The sequence below is a fragment of the Hyperoodon ampullatus genome, assembly GCF_949752795.1.
Source record: "Hyperoodon ampullatus genome assembly, chromosome: 5".
NCBI lineage: Eukaryota > Metazoa > Chordata > Mammalia > Artiodactyla > Ziphiidae > Hyperoodon > Hyperoodon ampullatus.
This window is the reverse complement of record NC_136918.1, coordinates 50,517,729-50,539,143: the sequence shown is the minus strand read 5'-3', so window position 1 is coordinate 50,539,143 and position 21,415 is coordinate 50,517,729. Positions and strand designations below refer to the sequence as shown.

At 41.2% G+C, this 21,415-nt stretch overlaps 1 protein-coding gene across 1 annotated transcript in view; it reads left to right on the top strand.

Annotated features, from left to right (window-relative positions):
- Positions 1 to 21,415, top strand: part of USP13 (ubiquitin specific peptidase 13) — a gene marked incomplete at its 5' end in the record, with an annotated part of 116,879 nt that overhangs the window by 81,400 nt on the left and 14,064 nt on the right. Inside the window, 6 exons of the mRNA XM_079704199.1 lie at positions 2,005 to 2,093; positions 4,487 to 4,609; positions 5,967 to 5,993; positions 9,157 to 9,300; positions 11,123 to 11,277; positions 12,810 to 12,963. Coding sequence (XP_079560325.1) covers positions 2,005 to 2,093; positions 4,487 to 4,609; positions 5,967 to 5,993; positions 9,157 to 9,300; positions 11,123 to 11,277; positions 12,810 to 12,963 — 692 coding nt within the window. The remainder of the gene's footprint in view (positions 1 to 2,004; positions 2,094 to 4,486; positions 4,610 to 5,966; positions 5,994 to 9,156; positions 9,301 to 11,122; positions 11,278 to 12,809; positions 12,964 to 21,415) is intronic.

Below are 21,415 nucleotides of genomic sequence, written 5' to 3'. Positions count from 1 at the left end.
GGAATGTTTACCTAATAGGGTAAATATAATGTGGGCACCATCTAACCTGCTTTCTGATACTCTTAGGTTGGTAGCGACCCATAACAAAGTGATGTGTTAAATTATCCCTCGCCAGTCCCCCCAGCCGACCAGCCGAGTTTCCTCCACTGCCCCCCACCCCATGGTATTACCGGCTGATTCCTCACCCAGATACTGACTGAAGAGCAACTGCAAGAGTCTTTGGGCTCCTGAACCACAGTTTGGAAATCATTGATTTACTGATGACTTTTGGTTGATTTCACTATTATATATTTTCCAGTTTTTAAGTGAATGTGGTAAGAGGAAGGGGTCAGAGAGGACATTTTTACAGTGGTTGAAAATACCAGATGGAGTTTCTTGGTTTTTGGTGAAACTGAGGATTCATCTATATTTAAGAATGATAATTTATTGATATTACTGCTTCTCAGAAGATAGGAAAACCTAATTAGAAGTAATGTATAGTTTCTGGAGAGTGAGGCAGGCTAAAATAGTTCAGCTCCTGGTTTTTGAAGAACTCCCTTATATTATTGCCTGTACCCTTCTGCCCTCCTTGTGATGGAGAATTTGAGATCCAGAGAGGTTAAGTGACTTGCCTGGGGCAAAATACAGATCAGTGACAAACCAGGTCAGTGTCCAGGGCCTCGTGGATTCTAGCTCTTTCATGACAAAATAATCATGCTGATTCCTTAGATATACACAGCACAGTCTTGTGTGCCAGGTGGTTTCATGTCATTTCATGAACATTGAACAGCCCTGGCAGGTGGAAATTATTAATCTATTTTGTAAATGTGAAGATGAAGCTTCAAAAAGGGTCGAATTTGGAGTGAATTAAGTAGCATCCAAGCCTTTTGACACTTTTTGGACAGTCCTCTGCCCCGAACCATGGCTTCTCTTGTACACTAGGGGGCAGCAATGCATTAGCGTTGTTTTCTGAATTCTGGGAAGATGCATGTCACATAGAAGGCAGTGACTAGATTTGAAAAGTAGAGTTTGTAGGGAGCATGTTCTAGAATCTTTTATTTTAAAAGGTACCTATAGTATCTGTCTACAGCTGATTTTCTTTTTTCCATATACTTACTGTACCCACATGGACACTTAAATGGAAATGGTTGTTATAAACAAGATAATAAATGTGGAGAGAATGAGCTGGAACTGGGGCATGAATTTGGTGTATAAGTTTAATAGTTTGTGCATAAAATTGTCAAACTCACGTTCAGGCAATTAAGCATTCTTGAAAGTCTGAAATGAAACTTAAGACATTGACCATATATATTAATTTTTAAATTTAAGGCCCAGATTTAGATATTTTAGATACCCCAGAATACATACATACATATATATATATATATATATATATATATATATATATATATATATGCACACACATATACACACACCTTTAGGATCCATGTGGCCATGGATTTTAGGTGCAGTAGTAGTTTAATGAGGCCCTGGCATTTCCAATAGTCAGCCTCAACCAAATTTCCAATAAACCCTCCTTATGGCAACTCTGTGCTACCAGATAGAGACTCTTAGTTGGAGCAGGTTTGGTGTGTGTCAGGATTGCTCGGGGAGCTTTTTCAAACCTACACAAACACAATGCACAGGTGCCCACCCACACCTATAAATACATATATTAAATTCTAGCAAGGGTTTTAGAAGAAAACAAATGTTTATGGTTGAAAACCACATTTCAGAAATATAAAATGCCACAGCAAAGTAAAAGTAATAATTTTGCAACGTGCCCAAAATCATCCTCAGGGACAACGTTGCCCTCTGTTAAACATTTTCGTCTTGTGAAAAGGCCAGGATGAACGGTGAGGTGGTGAGTGTGTGTCCACTCAGGTGTGTGTGCATGTTCCTCCTCTTCAGTGCAGGCACTGGAACTGCTGGGTGTGCCTCAGACACAGCTTTTGATGCTTCGTGAACTGTATTCATAATTCTTATTGCCTTGTTTCATTGATCTAATCCCCTTGTGTTTCCCAGAACATCTCGCTTTGCCTCATTCCCTGAATACTTGGTAGTGCAGATAAAGAAGTTCACTTTTGGTCTTGACTGGGTTCCCAAAAAATTTGGTAGGTATCTTTTGCATGCTTTTGCTTGAAACATCAAATTAACTATTTAAAAAACATGGCATGTGAAAGAGCCCATGTGGCTGGCTGCCAGAAACAGTTTCATTTCATTCTTTTTCCATGATTTTCACTTTTCTCTTTTGAAAGATAAGAATATATGATAAGCACTGATAGTAAAAAAAAAAAAAAAAAAAAAAAAAAATGCCACATGCTAACCCATCCCTCTAATACTGGGTTCTGGAATGACCAGATTCTAAGAGTGAAAACAGGAGCCTCATGTTATCAAACCATACTTCCCAAACTTTAACAGATCTTGGTAAAATGCAGGTACTGATTCAGCAGGTCTGGGGGTGGGGGAGCCCAGGGGTGCTTTATTCTAATACGTTCCCAGGTGATGCTGATGCTGCTAATGCTGCTGGTCCAAAAACCACGCTTGGAGGTGCAAGTAATTGAAAATAGACTCTCTTCTTAGCATCTCGCCTCTGCCTCTGAAGCAGGAAGGTGTGGTTATGACATTTGCTTAAGTCATACACATTTTGTTAATAATAACATGAGTATAGTCAGTTGTATTAAGAAGTCAAGAAAGGGACGTGACTTTGGCTGAAATGGGCTTTCTTCTTGCTAATCTTAAGGGCCCTTGACCATTGTTAGAGGTTAGCTTTCCAGACAATGCAGAGGAACATTTTCTCCATCATCTTGATCGAATATCAAGGTGTTCCTAGGCTGTCCTCAGGGCCGTGGAAGGATGTACAGTTTTACCCTCTGATTTCTCAAGCAAGTACCTCAGACTGTTTGCCAGTCTTTTAAAGTTTTTATGTTTTTGAGCACTTAAAAAACAACAATCAATCCCTATGCTGGTTAATTAAGCACTCATCTGCTCATCTGAAGGTGGTAAGTAAAAAGAATGTAAAGTCGAGGGAGTGATTTCCCAGAAACCTCTGGCACTAACAGTTTGCATAGCACTTGTTTCCACGTGGCATTATGCAGCGTGTGAGCCTGTAGCTTATCCTGCTCTTCCTGGTGGAATAATTTTGTGGGCAGGGAGGAGGGCAGAGGGCAGGCTGCTTGTCACTCAGCCTTTCCTCCTTGGACCTGAGAGAGAAAACTGACTTCTAAAGACTTTGAACTGCTTTGGAAACAGTTTTCTTATTTTTCTTTGTCCTTCGAATATCGGTAAAGGATAAAAAACTCAGATTTCACAGTCTTGCTGAAATTAAAGCAGCCTCAAAGCTTTCTTTAATGAAACTGAAATTTTCTGTTGAGGAACAATTGTATTGATTTTGTTGTTCAGACATTGTGTTTGATTTTGCTGTCTGCTGAGATTTAAATTTTTTTTTAACTAAGCCTTTTCTTTGGGTGGTTGTTTTAAAATAGGATTTACATACCTAGCATCATAATTGGTTTTGAGGATAGTATTTTCAGGTTCTGTTTGCTAGCCCGAGAGACATGTCCTCCGCCAGCATTTGAACCCATTTTCCACTATGACCATATCTGAATGTGTGCAGTTATAAATCTCAACAGGTTCTTAGACTCTGATACATTTTGTATCTGAGTAAGTCAACACAATGACAACTGGGCTGAGAAGTTAAAAAAAAATGTTCCTCAAGACGAATACACTTGAGGTTCAATTAATTTCTTTAAAGCTTCATTCTTTATTACCTTAGGTAGAATAATCACAGTACCCATCATGATCTGAGAAAAGGCATAAACTACAGGTTGCAAACTCAGATGCCTAATAAGGACAGGGTGATAATGTAAATGAAAGAAGTAGGCTGGGTGTAAGAAACAGGTAGCGATAGCAGTCTTGGTCTTTCTTGGGTATTCCCATTTTGCATGAAGACGTGGATTAGGAAAATATTTCTCTGCCATAAGAATCAGAATAGCACAGATATGATGCTCAGGGTCATGGGAGTGGTGGGTCTGTGACGGATGGGCATGGAGGGTACACGGTGCCCTAAAGTGGGAGCTAAAGATCAGCCCTAGGCGGTTGTTGCCGTGTGAGACTCTGCTACAGGTGTTTATTTTTCAAAATGAGTTGGGAATCTGGACTTCTGAATTACATTTTCCAATTTAAAAATTGGAATTTGTTGCCAACATTTAAAAAACGTCAAGCAGAAAGTGTCTACAAGTGTTCTACGGGCTCCCAGTTTTCAACCTCTGGTTTCCCTCGTTTGTTCTTGTTCAGTGTGAAACCCTGCCTCTGTGTTTCCCCTGACTCTGCATTAAAATCTTACCAGTCTCAATGAGTCTGCTGGTCCCGTGATTTACTCCAGGGAACTGTAAAGCATCCCCTGGCTCTGCCTAGACACTTGTGCCTAGAGTTAATGGTGTTGGATTTAGGAGGTGATTGTGGGTATTTGGAGAGCCCAGTGAATATAATCTCTCTCGTTTTGCAGATGTTTCTATTGATATGCCAGACCTACTTGATATCAACCATCTCCGAGCCAGGGGGTTACAGCCAGGAGAGGAGGAACTTCCGGACATCAGCCCCCCTGTAGTTATTCCTGATGACTCAAAAGGTACCATCTTCTGCCAGGGGGACCTTCTCGACCCCTCCCCTCTCCTCTGCTGGCATAGTCCCTTTTCTTCCACCACTCCATTGTCCCTTGGTGCCTTCCTGTGTTGTAACCCACTGTGGACACACAGAAGTGAAGCCTGGCTGCAACTGTAAGCTTACAGTAGTCATGGGAAGGGGCACAGAGACCCATCGTGAGTGGTCGAAACTGGCCCGTGGAAATCACTGGCAGCAGAGGGCAGCAAAGCTCCAGAAAGTTTTTAGGTTATGTTGCCTTGGACTTTGCCTCCCTCCCCGCCTCCCTCTTTCCCCTAATGGGCCTGTGGGGAAGAGAAGGGGTGTGTTTTCAGTGGACTCTTCGTCTGGGGGAGCTGTGTCCTTCTTGGAGTACCTTTAGAGAACCGAAAAGGGAAATTGAACCACGTGTGTTGGTTTTAAAAATCTTACCCATGTCTCACCTCCCAATCTTTGTCACTGCTTCATAGCAAGGGAGCGGTTTGAGTTTCTCTTACTCTCTGAACCTTAAAGTAGTCCTTGTTCAGAATACTTAACTTTTAAAGGGAAAAGGACATGCAAAAAATGATTGCCTTTGTGAGTCCAAAAGCAGCGTGGAGAAATCTTGGTTTCATTATTAGCTCAGTTATTCTGGTGAAATCACTTCCATTCTGGCTTTGCTTGCCCACCTGTTTACTGTTCACCTTCCTAATGAGTTAATTAGGTACATTAGCTAATAGTGCCAGATGGCTCGGGGCCCTGCCACCACAGGATTTCCATCAGCTGAGCAGAGTATATTATTGGTGACCATGCTGGGGTAAGGTGAATCCAGGAGGAGCAAGCTAGGATTCAAAATCGGCACCTGTGTTACATTATTCTCTAAATTACAGAGGACAGAGAGCAGGGAAGGGGCCTGTAGGTGGGGCAGCCTGGGTTATGTGGGGTACAGGTGGTTCATTAAAGAGGTTCTAGAAAGAAGAGATCAGTCTTGAGTGTCAGAGAAATACAAGATGGTTTATTAGCATTGCTCCTGCTTTCTCTCATGTTCAGTAACAGAGTCCTTGGTTTGTAATTATACAGAGTTCTTAGAAGTACAGGGAGAGAAATTATTTAGCTCAATAAGATGATAAGCAGAGCGTCCTGTTTATCTGCTCTAAATGCCTGAAACCTGGTATTCTCCCTCCTTACTGGAATGACTTTATGTCGTGCAGGCTGGGGTGGTCTGATGGGGGGACGGAGGGGCTGACAACAGTGTGGGATCTCAAGGGGGGACTGGGGAGCAAGTGCCCCGGATTAACTCTTTTTCTTTCTCCAGAACACTTTGCCATGGTTTGGTCTCACTTCCCTCCCTCTCCTTTAATTTCCAGATCGCCTGATGAACCAGTTGATAGACCGTATGTATCTTTTATGTTTTTTCTCAGTGTCCTACCGTTGTTACCGGTCTAACTCATTTATCTGTGGGATTCAGTAAAGGGGCATTGTTCTGTACCCGGTGTATGTGCAGTTTTTCCGGGTGGGCACAGTCCTTGGTCTGCAAGTTGAGGTAGTAGCAAATCTAAACCAGTGACATGGTGATTAGGTGGCCCTGTGGTTCAGGAGAGTGAACATTAGGGTGAGAGCGAAGCAGCCCTGAGCTGGAATCTCGGCTCTGCCATTTGTGACTGTGTGATCTAGAATCATTAACTTAACTTCTCTGAGCCTCAGTTTCCTCGTGTGTGAACGGGGGATAATGATGCCATTTCTTCCCTCTTTGGCCACGAGTAGGCCTCCTTCTGCAGTGATGGCACAGTGGCCTGTCACTTTTTCCACTCCTGCTTCTGGACACATAATGAAGGTACACCACTGACAGGACATGGTAGTATTAATTAATACTCTTAAGGGTGTTAGTTCCATCGGATTGTTTGTCAATTTTGTAGTCGTTTAGTTCTTTAATCCTGTGAGAGTTGATACTCTTGATTTTCTAAAGAACGTGAAAAAAATAAACTATTTATAGTGAATATTTAGATATTAATTAGCAGGAAGGAGGAGTGTGTAACACAAAATACTCTGAATCTTTTTGTCTACAAAGCCTTTCTGGAGACACTGTTGTTAATTTAGAAGTTCAAGTGTTTTACTTTGCAAACGTTTTACATGATTGATCACATGGCTTAGACCTCCCTATTTCCTTTCTTGGGTCAATTTTGATTTGCTGATTGCTGGGAAAGGCTGTTAGGGTCAGCGAGCGTCATGGGTGAATGATTGCCTCTGTAAATAATCTGATTGTAATGATAACAATATTTTTGAATGGTTACCATGAGTAATGTTGAGTTTATTACTCCATAAATTCTTCCAACTGTATTTAACTGTGCTATTAATACAAAGCCCAGATTCTTGTTTGAATGTCACAGTAAGAAGGGCAGAGTAGGTGACCTTTTATAGAGGATAAAACTGAGACCTAGGAAAGTTCAGAGACCCAAGAGCTAGGACCAGAGCCAGGGCTAGGCATCAAGCATGCTTTTCATGTCACTCGACCTTTTCTGGAATGTGAGGAGTTTCGATGCCCCTGACCCTGCAGAGAGCCGGCCTCCAGGATCTTGCCCCAGGGGAGGTGATGGGTGGTTGGAACTGTGTCAGAGCCTGTCTGACAGTGAGCATTCAGCCATTTTCCATTTTCCTCCTGATCTAAGCCTGCTGTCTTATTAGCAATAACCTATGTTCAGCAGGAGAAAACAGTATTATCTTGGGTTAATTTACATTTATATCCTACCTTTCTCAGATATTTAAAAGGAATAACTTTGATTATTTTCTTATTCCAAAGTGAAAAGATATGTAGAAATTATGGATTGGTGAAAACAGTCATCTCTGGTTTCATCTATAACCACTATTAACATTTGGCATCTGTCCTTCTACTGTTCTTTGCCTGTGCCTGGCTCACTGTATTTTCCCCAAAGTGGAATTATACATTTTCAATTTAATATGCTATTATATACATGCATACATTTATTAAGCTGCATTACTTTAACTGCATTCTAGGGAACAGGGTCTTTTACAAGGTGTTGAAAAGTATTCTGTAGAAAGAGTTTCACAGGAGTCTTTTTTGTTGTTACTAAAATTTTAAAATATTTTTAATATTTTATTTGACTGAAGTATAGTTGATTTACAGTGTGTTAGTTTCAGGTGTATAGCACAGTGATTCAGTTATACATATATATATCTATTCTTTTTTTAGATTCTTTTCTTTTATAGGCTACTGTAAAATATTGAGTTTAGTTCCCTGTGCTATACAGTAGGTCCTTGTTGGTTATCTGTCTTATATATATAGTAGTGTGTATGTGTTAATCCCAACCTACTGCAGGAGTCTTTATTATAGGACTTTAGAATTTTCACTACATTAATGCACACTGTGAATTTCTAGAGAGAATTGAGAATGCAGGTTTAAAAAACTTATTTGACCATGGAAGTCCCTTGTTTTGTGGTTCAGTAATTACATCTCTCTTAGAACACTAGGATTCTCTAGAACACAGTTGGGGAATCACTGTTGTCCTACATCATTCCTTTCTTAAAATTTTATCTTGATAGGATGTTTTGTATATCCTCTTGAGAGAGAACTTCGGTAAATACATTTTCAGTACAATTTTTGTAGAACAGATGTCTCTGTTCTTCAGTTCTTCTACTGATTGCTGTCTTTGGCAGAGTTTTCAGTAGATTACAGACCTCAGGACATGGAAAACATAAGGGGTATATTTTGTGCTCCTGTTCCCTCCCCACCTTTGGTATAATTTGAGAGCACTTTGTAGGTGTGTATGTATACACACACACGGACATACATACACACCCATGTACAAGTATACATATGCATACAAGCATGTATATGTGTGCATATACATACAAATCTATATTTATGTCTATGTATCGATAAACACACATCTCTCTACCAATATTTATATATTATTATGAAAAGAAAGCAAAATATGTGTCTAAACCGAAGTTAGGTTTGTAAAGCAATCTTTTTTAATATCTTAAATGTATACAATTAACAAACACATTCTTTCCTTCTATCATAACATTGGGCTCTCCATTTCTCAGAGCTGATTACATCCTTTGATTGCTAATATATCTAAAGGCCTGCTATAACCTTCTGTGAGATCTAAGGAATAGGCTTTTTGGCCTGTAGATGATGCTTTTCTCTTCAAATTTCAGCAGTCCATAGGAGAGGCTGCTGTAGTGGTCTTGAGAGTGATGTAAGAGACTGAAATGGTTCTGGGAATACACTAGATCTCCCCATAGGAAATTAGAGAGTTGTTTTTCAGTGCTTGGATTGTTCAGGTAATTACCATGGTTCCTATTTAGGTCAAAGATTAAACTCAAAAAAAAACTAAAAAAAAAAAAGATTAAAACTCAACTCAAATAGCTTAATATTTGGATGGCTTAAAACAAAACACAGTTAAACCACCATGTACATATTAAACAAAATAGCCCGTTCTTTGGGTAGCATGTGGATAAGGGGCAAAGAGAAGCTAAGACGAGAAGAAATAGGGTTGACTTTTTTTACACCAGAATATCCTGTGTGCTCTGTAGCATCAGACATCGATGAGTCATCAGTGATGCAGCTGGCTGAGATGGGTTTCCCTCTGGAAGCATGTCGGAAGGCTGTGTATTTTACTGGAAATATGGGAGCCGAAGTGGCCTTCAACTGGATCATTGTTCACATGGAAGAGCCAGGTAGGTGGTCAGAAAATGGAATGGCTTTGGAATCTGATGTGATCCTCAGTGATGTTAAGCCTTGGTCCTACTGTGTCCTCTGGATGTGTCCCAGAAAATGACCTTTCAGCTCATAATCTGCTGCATGAGGCTGGGGGATGGTTATTTTGCCCATGTAGCAAAGTCACAATCTTTGTCTTTCCTCCTTTTTTAAATAATAGCTTTGTTGAGATTAATTCACCCTTTTAAATTGTATAATTCAGTAGCGAAAAGACCATTGGAAAGATATGGGATAAACTTCTAGCTAAGAGATGAGGAGGACTTGAGATAGAAAAATGTGCATGAAGAAATAGGGGCTGTTTAGTTAGCTTTTACTTTTATCCACTTTATTAAGCTATGATTCACATACCATATAATTTCCTCATTTAAAGTGTACATTTCAGTGGTTTTTTTTAGTAGATTCGCAGAATTGTGCCACCATCACCAGTTAATTTCCAAAAAGAAATTCTGTACACAATAGCAGTCCCTTTCGCATTTCCCCTGCTCTCTCCAGCCCCTGACAATCACGAGTCTACTTTCCGGCTCTGTGGATTTGCCTATTTTGGATGTTTCATATAGATGTAATCATACAATATGAGATCTTTTGTTTTTGGCTTCTGTCACTTAGCATAATGCTTTCAAGGTTCATCTGTGTTGTGGCATGTATTGGTACTTCATTCCTTTTTATGGCTGAATAATAGTCTGTTGTATGGACGTACTATATTTTATTTATCCTTTCATCAGTTGGTAGACATTTGGGTTGTTTCCACTTTTTGGCTATTATGAATAATGCTGCTATAAACATTTTGTGTACAAATTTTTATGTGGACATGTTTTCATTTCTTTTGAGTGGAATTGCTGTGTCATATAGTAACTCCACATTTGACTTTCTTAGAAACCACCAAATTGTTTTCAACAGTGGCTGTACAACATTCCCATCAGCAATGTATGAGGGTTCCAGTTTCTCCACATCCTCACCAACCCTCGTTGTTATTGTTTTTATTATACCCAATCCATTGGATGAGAAGTGGTATCTCATTGTCGTTTTGATTTGCATTTCCCTAATGGCTAATGATGAACGTCTTTTCATATGCTTATTGGCCATTTATGTATCTTTGAAGAAATGTCTGTTCAAATCCTTTGCCCATTTTTAATGAGGTTATTTGTATTGTTGAATTCTAAGAGCTCTGGATACAGGTGCCTTATCAGATATATGATTTGCAAATATTTTCTCCCATTGTGTGGGTTGTCTTTTCACTTTCTTGATGGTGTCCTTTGAAGCACAAAAGTTTTTAATTTTGATGAAGTCCAATTTGTTTGTTTTTTTCTTTTGTCACTTGTGCATTTGGTGTACCTAAGAAACCATTGCCTAACCCAAGGTCACAGAGATTTTCTCATATGCTTTCTTCTAAGAGTTCTGTAGTTTTAGCTCTGACATTTAGGCCAATGATCCATTTGGAGTTAATTTTTACATATGGTATAAGGTAGGGGTCTAACTTTATTTTTTTGCATGTGGATATGTAGTTGTCCCAGTACTATTTGTTGAAAAGACTGTCCTTTCCCCTTTGAATGGTCTCGGTAGCCTTGTTGAAAATCAGTTGACCATAGGTATGTGGGTTTATATCTGAACTCTCAATTCTGTTTGATTGGTCTGTTGATCTATATGTTTATCCTTATGCCAGTACCAGACTGTCTTGATTATTTTAACTTTAGGTATTTTTTCTTCTTAGCTCTAAAATGTTGTTTATTTCAAGACCCCCCCCCCCCCAAAAGAAAAGGGCCTGAGTGTGATTATTTTCCCCAGATTTTGCCGAGCCGCTGACCATGCCGGGTTATGGAGGAGCAGCTTCTGCTGGAGCCTCTGCTGGACTGGATAACCAACCTCCGGAGGAAACTGTAGCTCTCATTACTTCCATGGGATTCCATCGAAATCAGGCTCTTCAGGCGCTACGAGCAACGGTAAGCCTGGGAGACTGTATGTGAACACCTTCTTCTTGTTGGAGGTAGTTTGTGTTTTGTCAGTAGCAACTGAAACTTTCCAATGTCCTTTGATCATTTTGAATCATGTCTGTCTCAAGCTATACCCCACCATGCCCCACAAAGATTTATTCGTGTGTAGTATATATAAAGCTAAAATAAATGATTGAGGGAATCATACAGAGATTTTAAGAATAAGGAGATATTTTAAGAAGGAGGGAGATAATACACTGGGGACAAGTTGACCCAACTGAAAGAAACTCTGTATCATCTTAATGTTTATTAGCATGAGGTCAGAGACTTGACTTGGAGCTTGCTTGTGGCCTTAGAGCAAAGAGGGATGCTTGAGATTCTGTGTTCAATAAGGCAGTTCTTTTGGAGAAATTGTGCTTTTCTGATACCAAGACCTTGGAGCAATGTCTCTCAAAAGTCCTCATAGAGAAGTCTCCTTGGAATTCTCTGCTTTTGTTTCTCTCTACAGAGAAAGAAGGCTTTTCAGGTATTTGTGAAGTCCTGATATTATCAGGAAAGAGGGACCAGGAAACGGGAGGGTAGACGGAACCTTTCCTTTTGCAGTGCAGATATCTGTTTAGTACTGAGGGAGGAAAGTACTTTTTTTTTCACACAATAATCCACTTTTGAGTGAATATCTGCTCCTGATTCCTTCTTGCTTATCCTGACTGGTTGCCTGCTGAGGTCCCTTGCTGAGGTCACAGCGGCTCTCTCCTGGCTCTGGGCAGTGTAGCTGGAAAAATCTGTTTCCCTTTAAAATGCTTGAAATGTCTCAACCAGAGTTTGTTGTATGCGGGGTACTTGCTTATGCCCCAATTATTTTACTTGCCTGACTGTTTAATTGGAGATTGTAACTACATCTAAACAAATTCTTTAACTCACCAAGTGATACCACAAAGGGAGAAGACAGAAATGTTTTTATGATCCATTGATTTGAATTACATGGAGTTCAGTTTAAAACAATGTAACTTAACTAACCAGTGTTGTCATCATTAATCAAGGCATCAGTCTTGTCTCTACTGCAATTCAACCACTTTGCCAACATTTAGGAGAGGAGCTCTGACAGTACTCATGTTGGCTTCCCTCTACCCTGCATGGTTATCTGCACAAAATACAGTTGCTGGAGAAGATAGCATGTGCGATTAGTGTGGCTTTGGAAAAGGCTGCACTGAAACAGATGCCTTTCTCTTTGGCATTTTGCCTCCCATCATTATAAGCATCAGCCCACAGAAATGCTGAGCTAAGACTGATATGGGCTTTGCAGAGCTGACCTGCTGCTATGAGTTGTTTACCAGTGAATCCAGTTACAGACTTCGGTTGGGAGACTTACAGAATGACCACGGAAAGTGTGTTTCATATGCAGAGTCAGAGCTTACTCAGAGGCACTTAGGACTAATGAATTCAAGCCTCCTGTCCTATCTGCTTGACATCCTGGTTCAAATGGTCAGGATATAATGAGGCCCCGGGACTGCATACATTGTAAACATGTTTTGTTTTATTAGAATAGTAACCTGGAAAGAGCACTGGATTGGATCTTTAGCCACCCTGAGTTTGAGGAGGACAGTGACTTTGTGATCGAGATGGAGAATAACGCCAATGCGAACATTATTTCTGAAGCCAAGCCTGAAGGACCTAGAGTCAAGGATGGATCTGGAAGTAAGTTCTTGACTTAGGGGTTGTCTGAGCAGTCGTGATTGTACATTCGGTTCGTGCCCTTCCCCCCCACTCCCAAATATTAAAACCTTTGCCATCATTTAAAAGTTAGCACAGATCCCAGCTTCTCATAAATGGTGCACTTGGCCACTTCGCATAGGCCAGGGTGATCTGAGGAAGTCTTGGGTAGACTCCGTCCTGTCACCTGGTAGTGTGTGTGCCTCAGTTTAGTGCCAGCTCTGACTTTGTCTATCATCTGAGGTGAAATTTCATCGTGGGCCATGAACGTTTTTGTCCAAAAGAGAGCATTTATTTTCGTGGTGATATTTTTGAAGAGTTGAAAAGCAGTCTTATGACCTTGACCCTGTCGTTGCTCATGATCATTTTCTGAAGGGCTGTCAGGATGGCAGGAAGAGGTGCCCTAAGCCCATGGGGAGCCTTCCATCAGCAAACACTTAACATATGTCACTCTGTGCCGACTAGGGCTCTAAGCACTTTACCTAGGCCATCATTTAATCCTCACCACACCCATTTTACAGGTGAGAAAACAGAGGCATAGAAAGATTAGGTAACCTTGCCCAAGGTCACATAGCTCTTCAGAGGTGGAGCCAGAATTCAAAGTCAGCACTGTGATACCCTTCTTCTCGGGCTGTGCTTGCCTAAGGGGTCGGAGCCCGGCGGCCCTCAGCTCCTGCAGTCAGGTCCTGGCCTGCTTGGCTCTCAGTGTTATCTCCCCTGCAGCTCCAGACCTACAGCTCACGTACCTGCTATGGTACCACACCACCAGCCTGCTCATCCGTCCTCAACCGCCTTCCCCCTACTTCCAGGCCTTCGTCTAGGCTAACCCTTAGCTGCGAATTGCCCCTTCTTTCCCATCACAGCACACTAAAATCCTCATCGATATTCAGAACTTGGCCACAGATTCCACTTCTCTGGACCACTTTCCCAGGTTCTTGTCATAATTGGTCCCTCTCTACCTCACATGCTGGTAGTAATTATACCAATATTAACAATCCTTCCACTTGTGTCACGTTTCATCTTCACAGTAACCCTATGAGGTAGGTACCGTTATTATCTCCATGCCACAGATGAAGAAACTGAGGCAGAGAAGGCAAAGTAACTTGACAAGGTCACTGTGCTGGTGACAAGTAGAACCAGAATTCCAACCCAAGCAGCCTACCTGCAGAGCCTGTGCCTGTAGCCACTGTAATGTCGTGTTTGTTCTTCTGTTATTAGAGGTATCAGATTCATCTTGAGATAAAATTAGTTGGGTAAATACCTGTGTCTCCCAGCTGACTGGGAGCTCTTGGAGGACAGAGGCTATTTTACTTTTATAAAGCTTGTGGTGTCAAGTGCCTAGAAAGTACCAAGTAAATAATAATTGGATTTAATTAAATTTACCATAACAGCATTTGCTCCTATAATCGTATGGCTGTAGCTCTACTCATGAATGGTCTTACCAGACCAAACACATATGTATTGATACAGCCCTAGAGACAGAGAGGGGGAGGGAAACTTTCTTCTTCTTTTATATAAAATAGGAATTTCTTCACTGAAGTTGTTTTAATCCAACTAGACTAGAAAAGGATGAGCTGTAGTTCTCCCGACTTCCACATTCATCTAAAGGGTCTTGTATTACTTTTCGGAAATCATTCGCTTGCTTGAAACATTAAAAGCTGTTATGGACAAGCATTATTCAGTAATTCACGAGCAGGATTTATTATGTGTTACATGTCCATTGGTTCACTCCTTCCTTGATTTTCAGTAATGGACTCTTCTTTAGGGCAGGTGAGTTCTTGCAGAAAGAATAAACCACAAGATGGGGCCGCTGTAAAGCTGCCAAGGTATTTGGCTACAGAGGGAAGGAGAGTCTGATCATTAGGGTTTCCTGTCTTCTGATGGAGCTTGGAGGGACCAACCATTCTCTCAGAGATGGTCATTAATTATACAGAACAGCCAAATCTTCTCCTCGGGCTTACTGAACTCCGAGTGACCTGCACATATTCCTGGTTTTTGAGTTGCATCCTTGAATAGGATGTCATGATGATGTTTTTGAGCACCGTTGAATTTAAAGGCACTCTGGGCCAAACTCTATGGCTTTACTCCTCATCGCTCCCAAATTTCGGTACTTATGGGTGAGGGTGGGGAAGGAGACAGTGATGCACTATGAGAAATCACATATGGGATTTGCAGAATCTAAGGGCAGTAGGAGGTGAAAAATTTAATTATGAAAAAAGCATAAACCACCCTAACTCACGAAATGCATTCTGCACTGGATTTTATAGAAGAACAGATGTTTTTAAAGTAACTTTTCCAGCAGTGTGTCTAGCCCATGGGAGGTAATCAGCAAGTGAATGATTGAATGAAGAATTAAATGAATGTCAGGTGGTAGTGGTCACAGGGATAGTTTTTTAAATTACCTCCACTAAGTACCATTTGGAGGAATTAGCAGTGTACTGTTGCATTCTATTCTATTCCCTTTCACAGGAAAGGGAAAAGATGATTTCTTGTACTTTGCTGCATTAGCACCTGAACTCATATGTCACTTTTTTCCTTTTACAAAAATTAATATTTATGTTGTTTCTTTTTCTTATAATTAAAAGGATGTATAATAATTTTAGCAACTGGAGAAAATACAGATATAGGAAAAGAGGAAAACAAAAATTACAATCCTGCTTCCCAGTCATAACCCAGTCACTGTTAAATGTTTTATAAAAATGTATATAAGACTATAGCATTCTATTCTATACATGCTATTTAAAAAATTTGAAGTATAGTTGATTTACAATATTATATTAGTTTCAGGTGTACAACGTAGTGATTCAATATTTTTATAGCTGACACTCCACTTATAGTTATTACAAAATAATGACTATATTTCCCTATTCTGTACAAGATATCCTTGTGGTGTATCTACTTTACACTATACGTGCTATTTTATAGCCTGCTCTTTCTGTAACTGTGGGTGTACATTATGTAAATCTAGGTCATTGAACATATATTAATATTCCATTGTACCATAATATATATACCTAATCTTAGGCTAGTTGTTGTTTAAATAAAAGATGATTTCAGAAAGAGTTTTAAATAATGGGGTTATTTGCACATTCGGAAGGTGATGGCAGTGATTTTTTTTTTTTTTTTTTTTTTTGGTGGTACGCGGGCCTCTCACTGTTGTGGCCTCTCCCGTTGCGGAGCACAGGCTCCGGACACGCAGGCCGAGCGGCCTAGCCGCTCCGCGGCATGTGGGATCTTCCCGGACCGGGGCACGAACCCGTGTCCGCTGTATCGGCAGGCGGACTCTCAACCACTGCGCCACCAGGGAAGCCCCGATGGCAGTGATTTTTAAATAACACATTTCTTAAAGGATGAATGCAGTTCACAGAAGTACAACAAATGCCTCTTTCAATCTCTATCCAGGTAACAAACATTTGTTCAGCTTTTCAGTTTCTTTCATTTCTTCCCTCCTCCACCCCCTCCCTTCCTTTTTTCTCTATTAAAAATAATGCTGTAATGAACATTCTTGAGCTCTCCCTTATTATTTCTTTAGGGTAAATTTCTGGAAGTGAAGTAATGGGGTCAAAACTGCGTTTTGTTTTTGTTTTTTTTTTTTGTTGTTTTTTGGCGGTACGCGGGCCTCTCACTGCTGTGGCCTCTCCTGTTGCGGAGCACAAGCTCCGGACGCGCAGGCTCAGCGGCCATGGCTCACGGGCCCAGCCGTTCCGCAGCATGTGGGATCTTCCCGCACCGGGGCACGAACCCGTGTCCCCTGCATCGGCAGGCGGACTCTCAACCACTGCGCCACCAGGGAAGCCCAAAACTGCATATTTTTGAGATGTGAATACAGATGATCCCATCACCAACCTCCCCACCCCCTGCCCCTCCCAAAACACAGCCCTGTGCTCCTGTTCCCTGTCCTTCCCAACAGTGCTGTTGGCCGAGCACTCTTCATGTGTTTTGTTGTTTTTCTTGTGTTAACCGCTTCCTCATTTCCTTTGCCCATTTTCCCATTTTTATTGAGGTTTTTAGATTTTTTTTTTAATTGATTTGTATGAGAGTTTCAAATACTGTAAATTAGTTTGGGAATACCTTGTAGCTTTACAATATTGAGTTTTTCTGGCCAGAAACATGTTACCCCTTTCCTTTGCTTCATATCCCCTTTCTCTCACCCCTGCAGAGCTATGTGGTTTTCTTTATAAACATCTTCTGCCTTTTTGGTTTAGTTCTTAGAACTACATTTTCTGTGTTACTTATGAATAACATTTTTCCCCATTATATTTTCTCAATTGTTCCTGCTGAATTTTGGAAAGTTCCTGGTCTTGTAATTGGCCATTCTCCAGGGATTTGATTAGAATTACATTAAATTCATAGTTTCCACTCTGGGAGATGTGTATTCTGTGTAGGTGAGTTGTTTGCATTCCCAAAACATTGTTTTTTACCTTTAGTTTGGTTGGTGAATTGGCTTGGACATTTGACTTGGGGGTAATGAGGACAATTTAAAGGTTTAGGTGATTTCTATTTAGGAGCAAAATGGAGAGCCAAAACAGACAAACCAAGTAAAACCAACAACAGGGTTTTCAGGGTTCTTTTGTAAGTAGCAGGATTGCTGAGCCAAACTTGTCTAAGCAAAAAAGGGTGTCTTGTAATATAAAAGCTGGAAAGTCCCAGGAAGACTTGACTCTGGGCATGCCCTTGACTCCAGGACTCAAGCCCTTTTATATGAGTATATCTCTTGCCTCTGGGGTTGGTTCCAGTCTCAGACAGGCTCTCCCTCATGGCCACAAGATGGCTGCCAGTGCCTCCTACTACTGTATCTTTCCAGCAGAAAGAGTCGTGTCCCAGAGTTCTCAGCAGATGTTCTGGGAATGTGAGAGTCTGTCGTGTACCCTCCCCTGTTGTCATGTCTGAGCCGAGAAGGGAAGGGTTGGTCTCTCCAAAGCACTGGTTTGAGTGTGGGCCTAGACCATGAGAATCAGCGTCACCTGAGAACTTGCTGGAGATGCAGATTCTTGGACCTCACCCAGGCCTACTGAATTAGGCCCTCCAGGGGCGGGCTTAGCGAGGTGTGGTTTAACAGACCCTCCAGGTGGTTCTAATTCAGCTTAAATTTGAGAACCACCATCTTAAGCAGCAAGATTAGGTTACTCTTACTTTAAAATGGAGGATCGTGGCCGCTGGGACATCACTCCAGCAGGTTAACTCTGAAAATAATGACAAGGTAGGTGTTTGAATTGGAAAAACAGTGACTGGGATTAAAGAAGCACTTGTATCAAATTCTTCCTTTAGGGAATATGTAATTAAAAATTACTATTGCCATCTTTTTGAATGAGGAAGTAATGTCATTGCATGAAACTCTTTCATTTAAATGTTATCTACTTTGATTAAAAGGATTTGTGCTATTAACACTTGGTGAAAAAGTAGCTGTCCTTTATTGAATGTCTACTAAGTGCCAGGCATTTCCTCTACCGCTTTTCCCTGGCTCCTTACAGCAAGGTATTCGGATGAGAAAGTGGTAGCTGACAAGGTTACTGAATTGCTTATGGTAGGACCACCTTGTAATTCAGGTCTGGCTGATTTTGAGGACTGCATTTTCTCTTTTGCCCCCTATTGAGTCATCTTATTTCAAGTTTTTTAAATTGGAATGGAGGCAGGAGCCTGTTTTTCAGAAGGCTCTGTTTATTGTCACGTCCTACCTGTTTTAAGAGCTGCACTTAACTTTCTGTTGAGTTTTTAAAATTTTTAAGAAGTGGGAAATCAAGTCATCAGTCCGACCTATCTGGGCTTCTGCCATTTGCAAAATCATTTCTGTTTCTGTGTTGCACTTAATGAGCGTTTAATTTTTTTTTTTTTTTTAAAGAACTCACTGATTGCCAACGTAATTAAAATGTGATTAGTCTGTGATTACTCAGAACCTGCTCTGGCCCCTTCAGTCACAGCGCTGTCATGGTGCAGACATCTCCTGCTGCAGCTGAGGATTTTCCAGGAAGGGGAGCAGAGAGACATTTCATTTACATAGTGGTGGGGCTCCCTGAGGAATGCAGCCAGAATAGGATCTGGAGATCAGAGGCGCAGCGCCCAGGGAAGCCAAGCCCCAGGGGTCTGTTCGAAAGCAGTACACACTTACTTAATACATCTGGGCTCTCATTCTTTTTTAAAAAAATATTTTTATTTATTTATTTATGGCTGTGTTGGGTCTTCATTGCTGCCTGCAGGCTTTCTCTAGTGGTGAGCGGGGGCTACTCTTCGTTGTGGTGCATGGGCTTCTCATCGCGGTGGCGTCTCTTGCTGCGGAGCACAGGCTCCAGGCACGTGGGCTTCAGTAGTTGTGGCACGTGGGCTTCAGTAGTTGTGGCTCGCGGGTTCTAGAGCGCAGGCTCAGTAGTCGTGGCGCATGGGCTTAGTTGCTCCGTGGCATGTGGGATCTTCCTGGACCAGGGCTCGAACCCATGTCCCCTGCGTTGGCAGGTGGATTCTTAACCACTGTGCCACCCTGGAAGTCCTAGGGCTCTCATTGTTATCCCCCATGTCAGCACCTGTGCTTTTCAGTGATGCTCTTGGAAGTTAAGAGGAAGCCACTCTGTAGTAAACTAATTTACACTGAAGTATAGATGACTGAGAACTATTAAGCTTAGGGGGAAGTGTTTGATATTTGTTGTTTTAGGCAGTACACAAATGAGAAGTCCAGGTGGATTGGTAATTTCGAGCTGGTTGGGGCAAGGGAGGCAATTTGTAGAGACTTTAAGATTCTGTCCACGTTATCAGCTGCCTTAAGCTGTTACTGATTTACCCATATCCTCCTTGTTCTCTTTTTGGGAATTGAATAGTTTTCTAAAAGCTCCAAATCCACCCCCACTCCCCACCACACACACACACGGGTCTTTTCTCAGAGAAGGAATGAGGGACATCAAGCTGTTGGGGGTGGAGACTGTTTGCAGATATAGGATGTTTGTGAGTCAAATGCTGGTCAGTTGGGGATGACATTTTCCCTTCTGTTGTTAGGGGTGGGTTATGAAACACATTATTCAAGTTAGGAAGATTCAGTTGGAAAACTCAGTTTTGGTGTCTCACCAGAAGGCTGCAGAGCCCTGGGGTCTTGGTGGTGGTTTCGAGGAGTCTTTTGGTGTTTCTGTATTCTGAGCACTCTGTAGACTGACTAAATAACGTGTCATAGCCTTATGATAACCACTGCTTTTCAAGTGGATGTAGACGCTATAATGGTTTATAAAATATAAATTAATTTAACTGCACTCCTGAATCTAGACTTTGCTTTCGGTCATGATGTGTGGTTGAACTGTAGTTTTCAAAAAGGTAAATGATGACTGTCACGTACATAAAAACTGAGCACATACTACAGATTTTCTTTGACTCATTAATTAGAGAACCAGTTAGCTGTTATTACTGGTTCAAAAGCATCTGAAAAGCTATTTAAAAGCTATTTAAAAGATATCTAAAGTTAATTTGATGGCTGAGTTAGATATAAAACTAGTGTCTATCAGGATCATAACTCCTTGAAGTTACAGGTGTTGACAGAAGAAAGATGCACAGCCTGAAAGGTTCAAGTGAAGTTTTCTGCGGGAATCTTACTGAGGACTGTAGCTCTGAAGAACTGCTCTGAAGAGGTAGAGAAGGAGCCAGGATATATAGGAGTTTTTTGCTGGAAGAAAAACATGTAGTCGAACATTAAAAGATTACTGCTAATCACAAAGAAAAGACATCTCAAGTTAATGATTTTAGTACTTTCCTATGTACGGGAAGATGCAAGAGTCTGGGCTCATTGAAATTATTCCTTAGATATGCATCTTAACTGTCTATCTAAGACTAGTATCCAGAGCACAGAAAGCTTGCTGTTTTTCTCCATCCTGATTTCCCCTCAGGGTGCACCATGGTGGGGTAGCTGCAGTGGCTGATGCAGGCTTGATCTGTGTGGAGCTGGAATGGCAGACAGCATTCCTTTCCACAGCACCCCCTCTTGGTCATAAATTCGACCAAGGTTTGGAGGGCATTTGGTAACCAATTTGTCCCACGGTATTAGGAAATCTCATGCCTAGGTCAGATGAGGATTTTGTTGATAGGCCATTCAACATGCTATTTTTGGATCAGGCCCTGTTGATAACCTAAAATTCTCTGGATCATCTGTCTTATTAGTTTATTATGATCCAGGAAATGTTTTCCCTTATCGGTTCTTTCCATATCTAGACTTGTACTAGTACAGTTATTCTATATAGAGTTATATATGTGATCAGTTGCCTCAAGATGTTTAGCCACCATTAATTTTGTCAGAGGCCTGTTTACACGTCAGGTAATGCAAGAGACAATCTTTTTTTTTTTAATTTTAAAAAAATTTATTTTTTATTTTTGGCTGCATTGGGTCTTTGTTGCTGCACGCGGACTTTTCTCTAGCTGCAGTGAGCCGGGGCTACTCTTCGCTGTGGTTCGTGGGCTTATCATTGGGTGG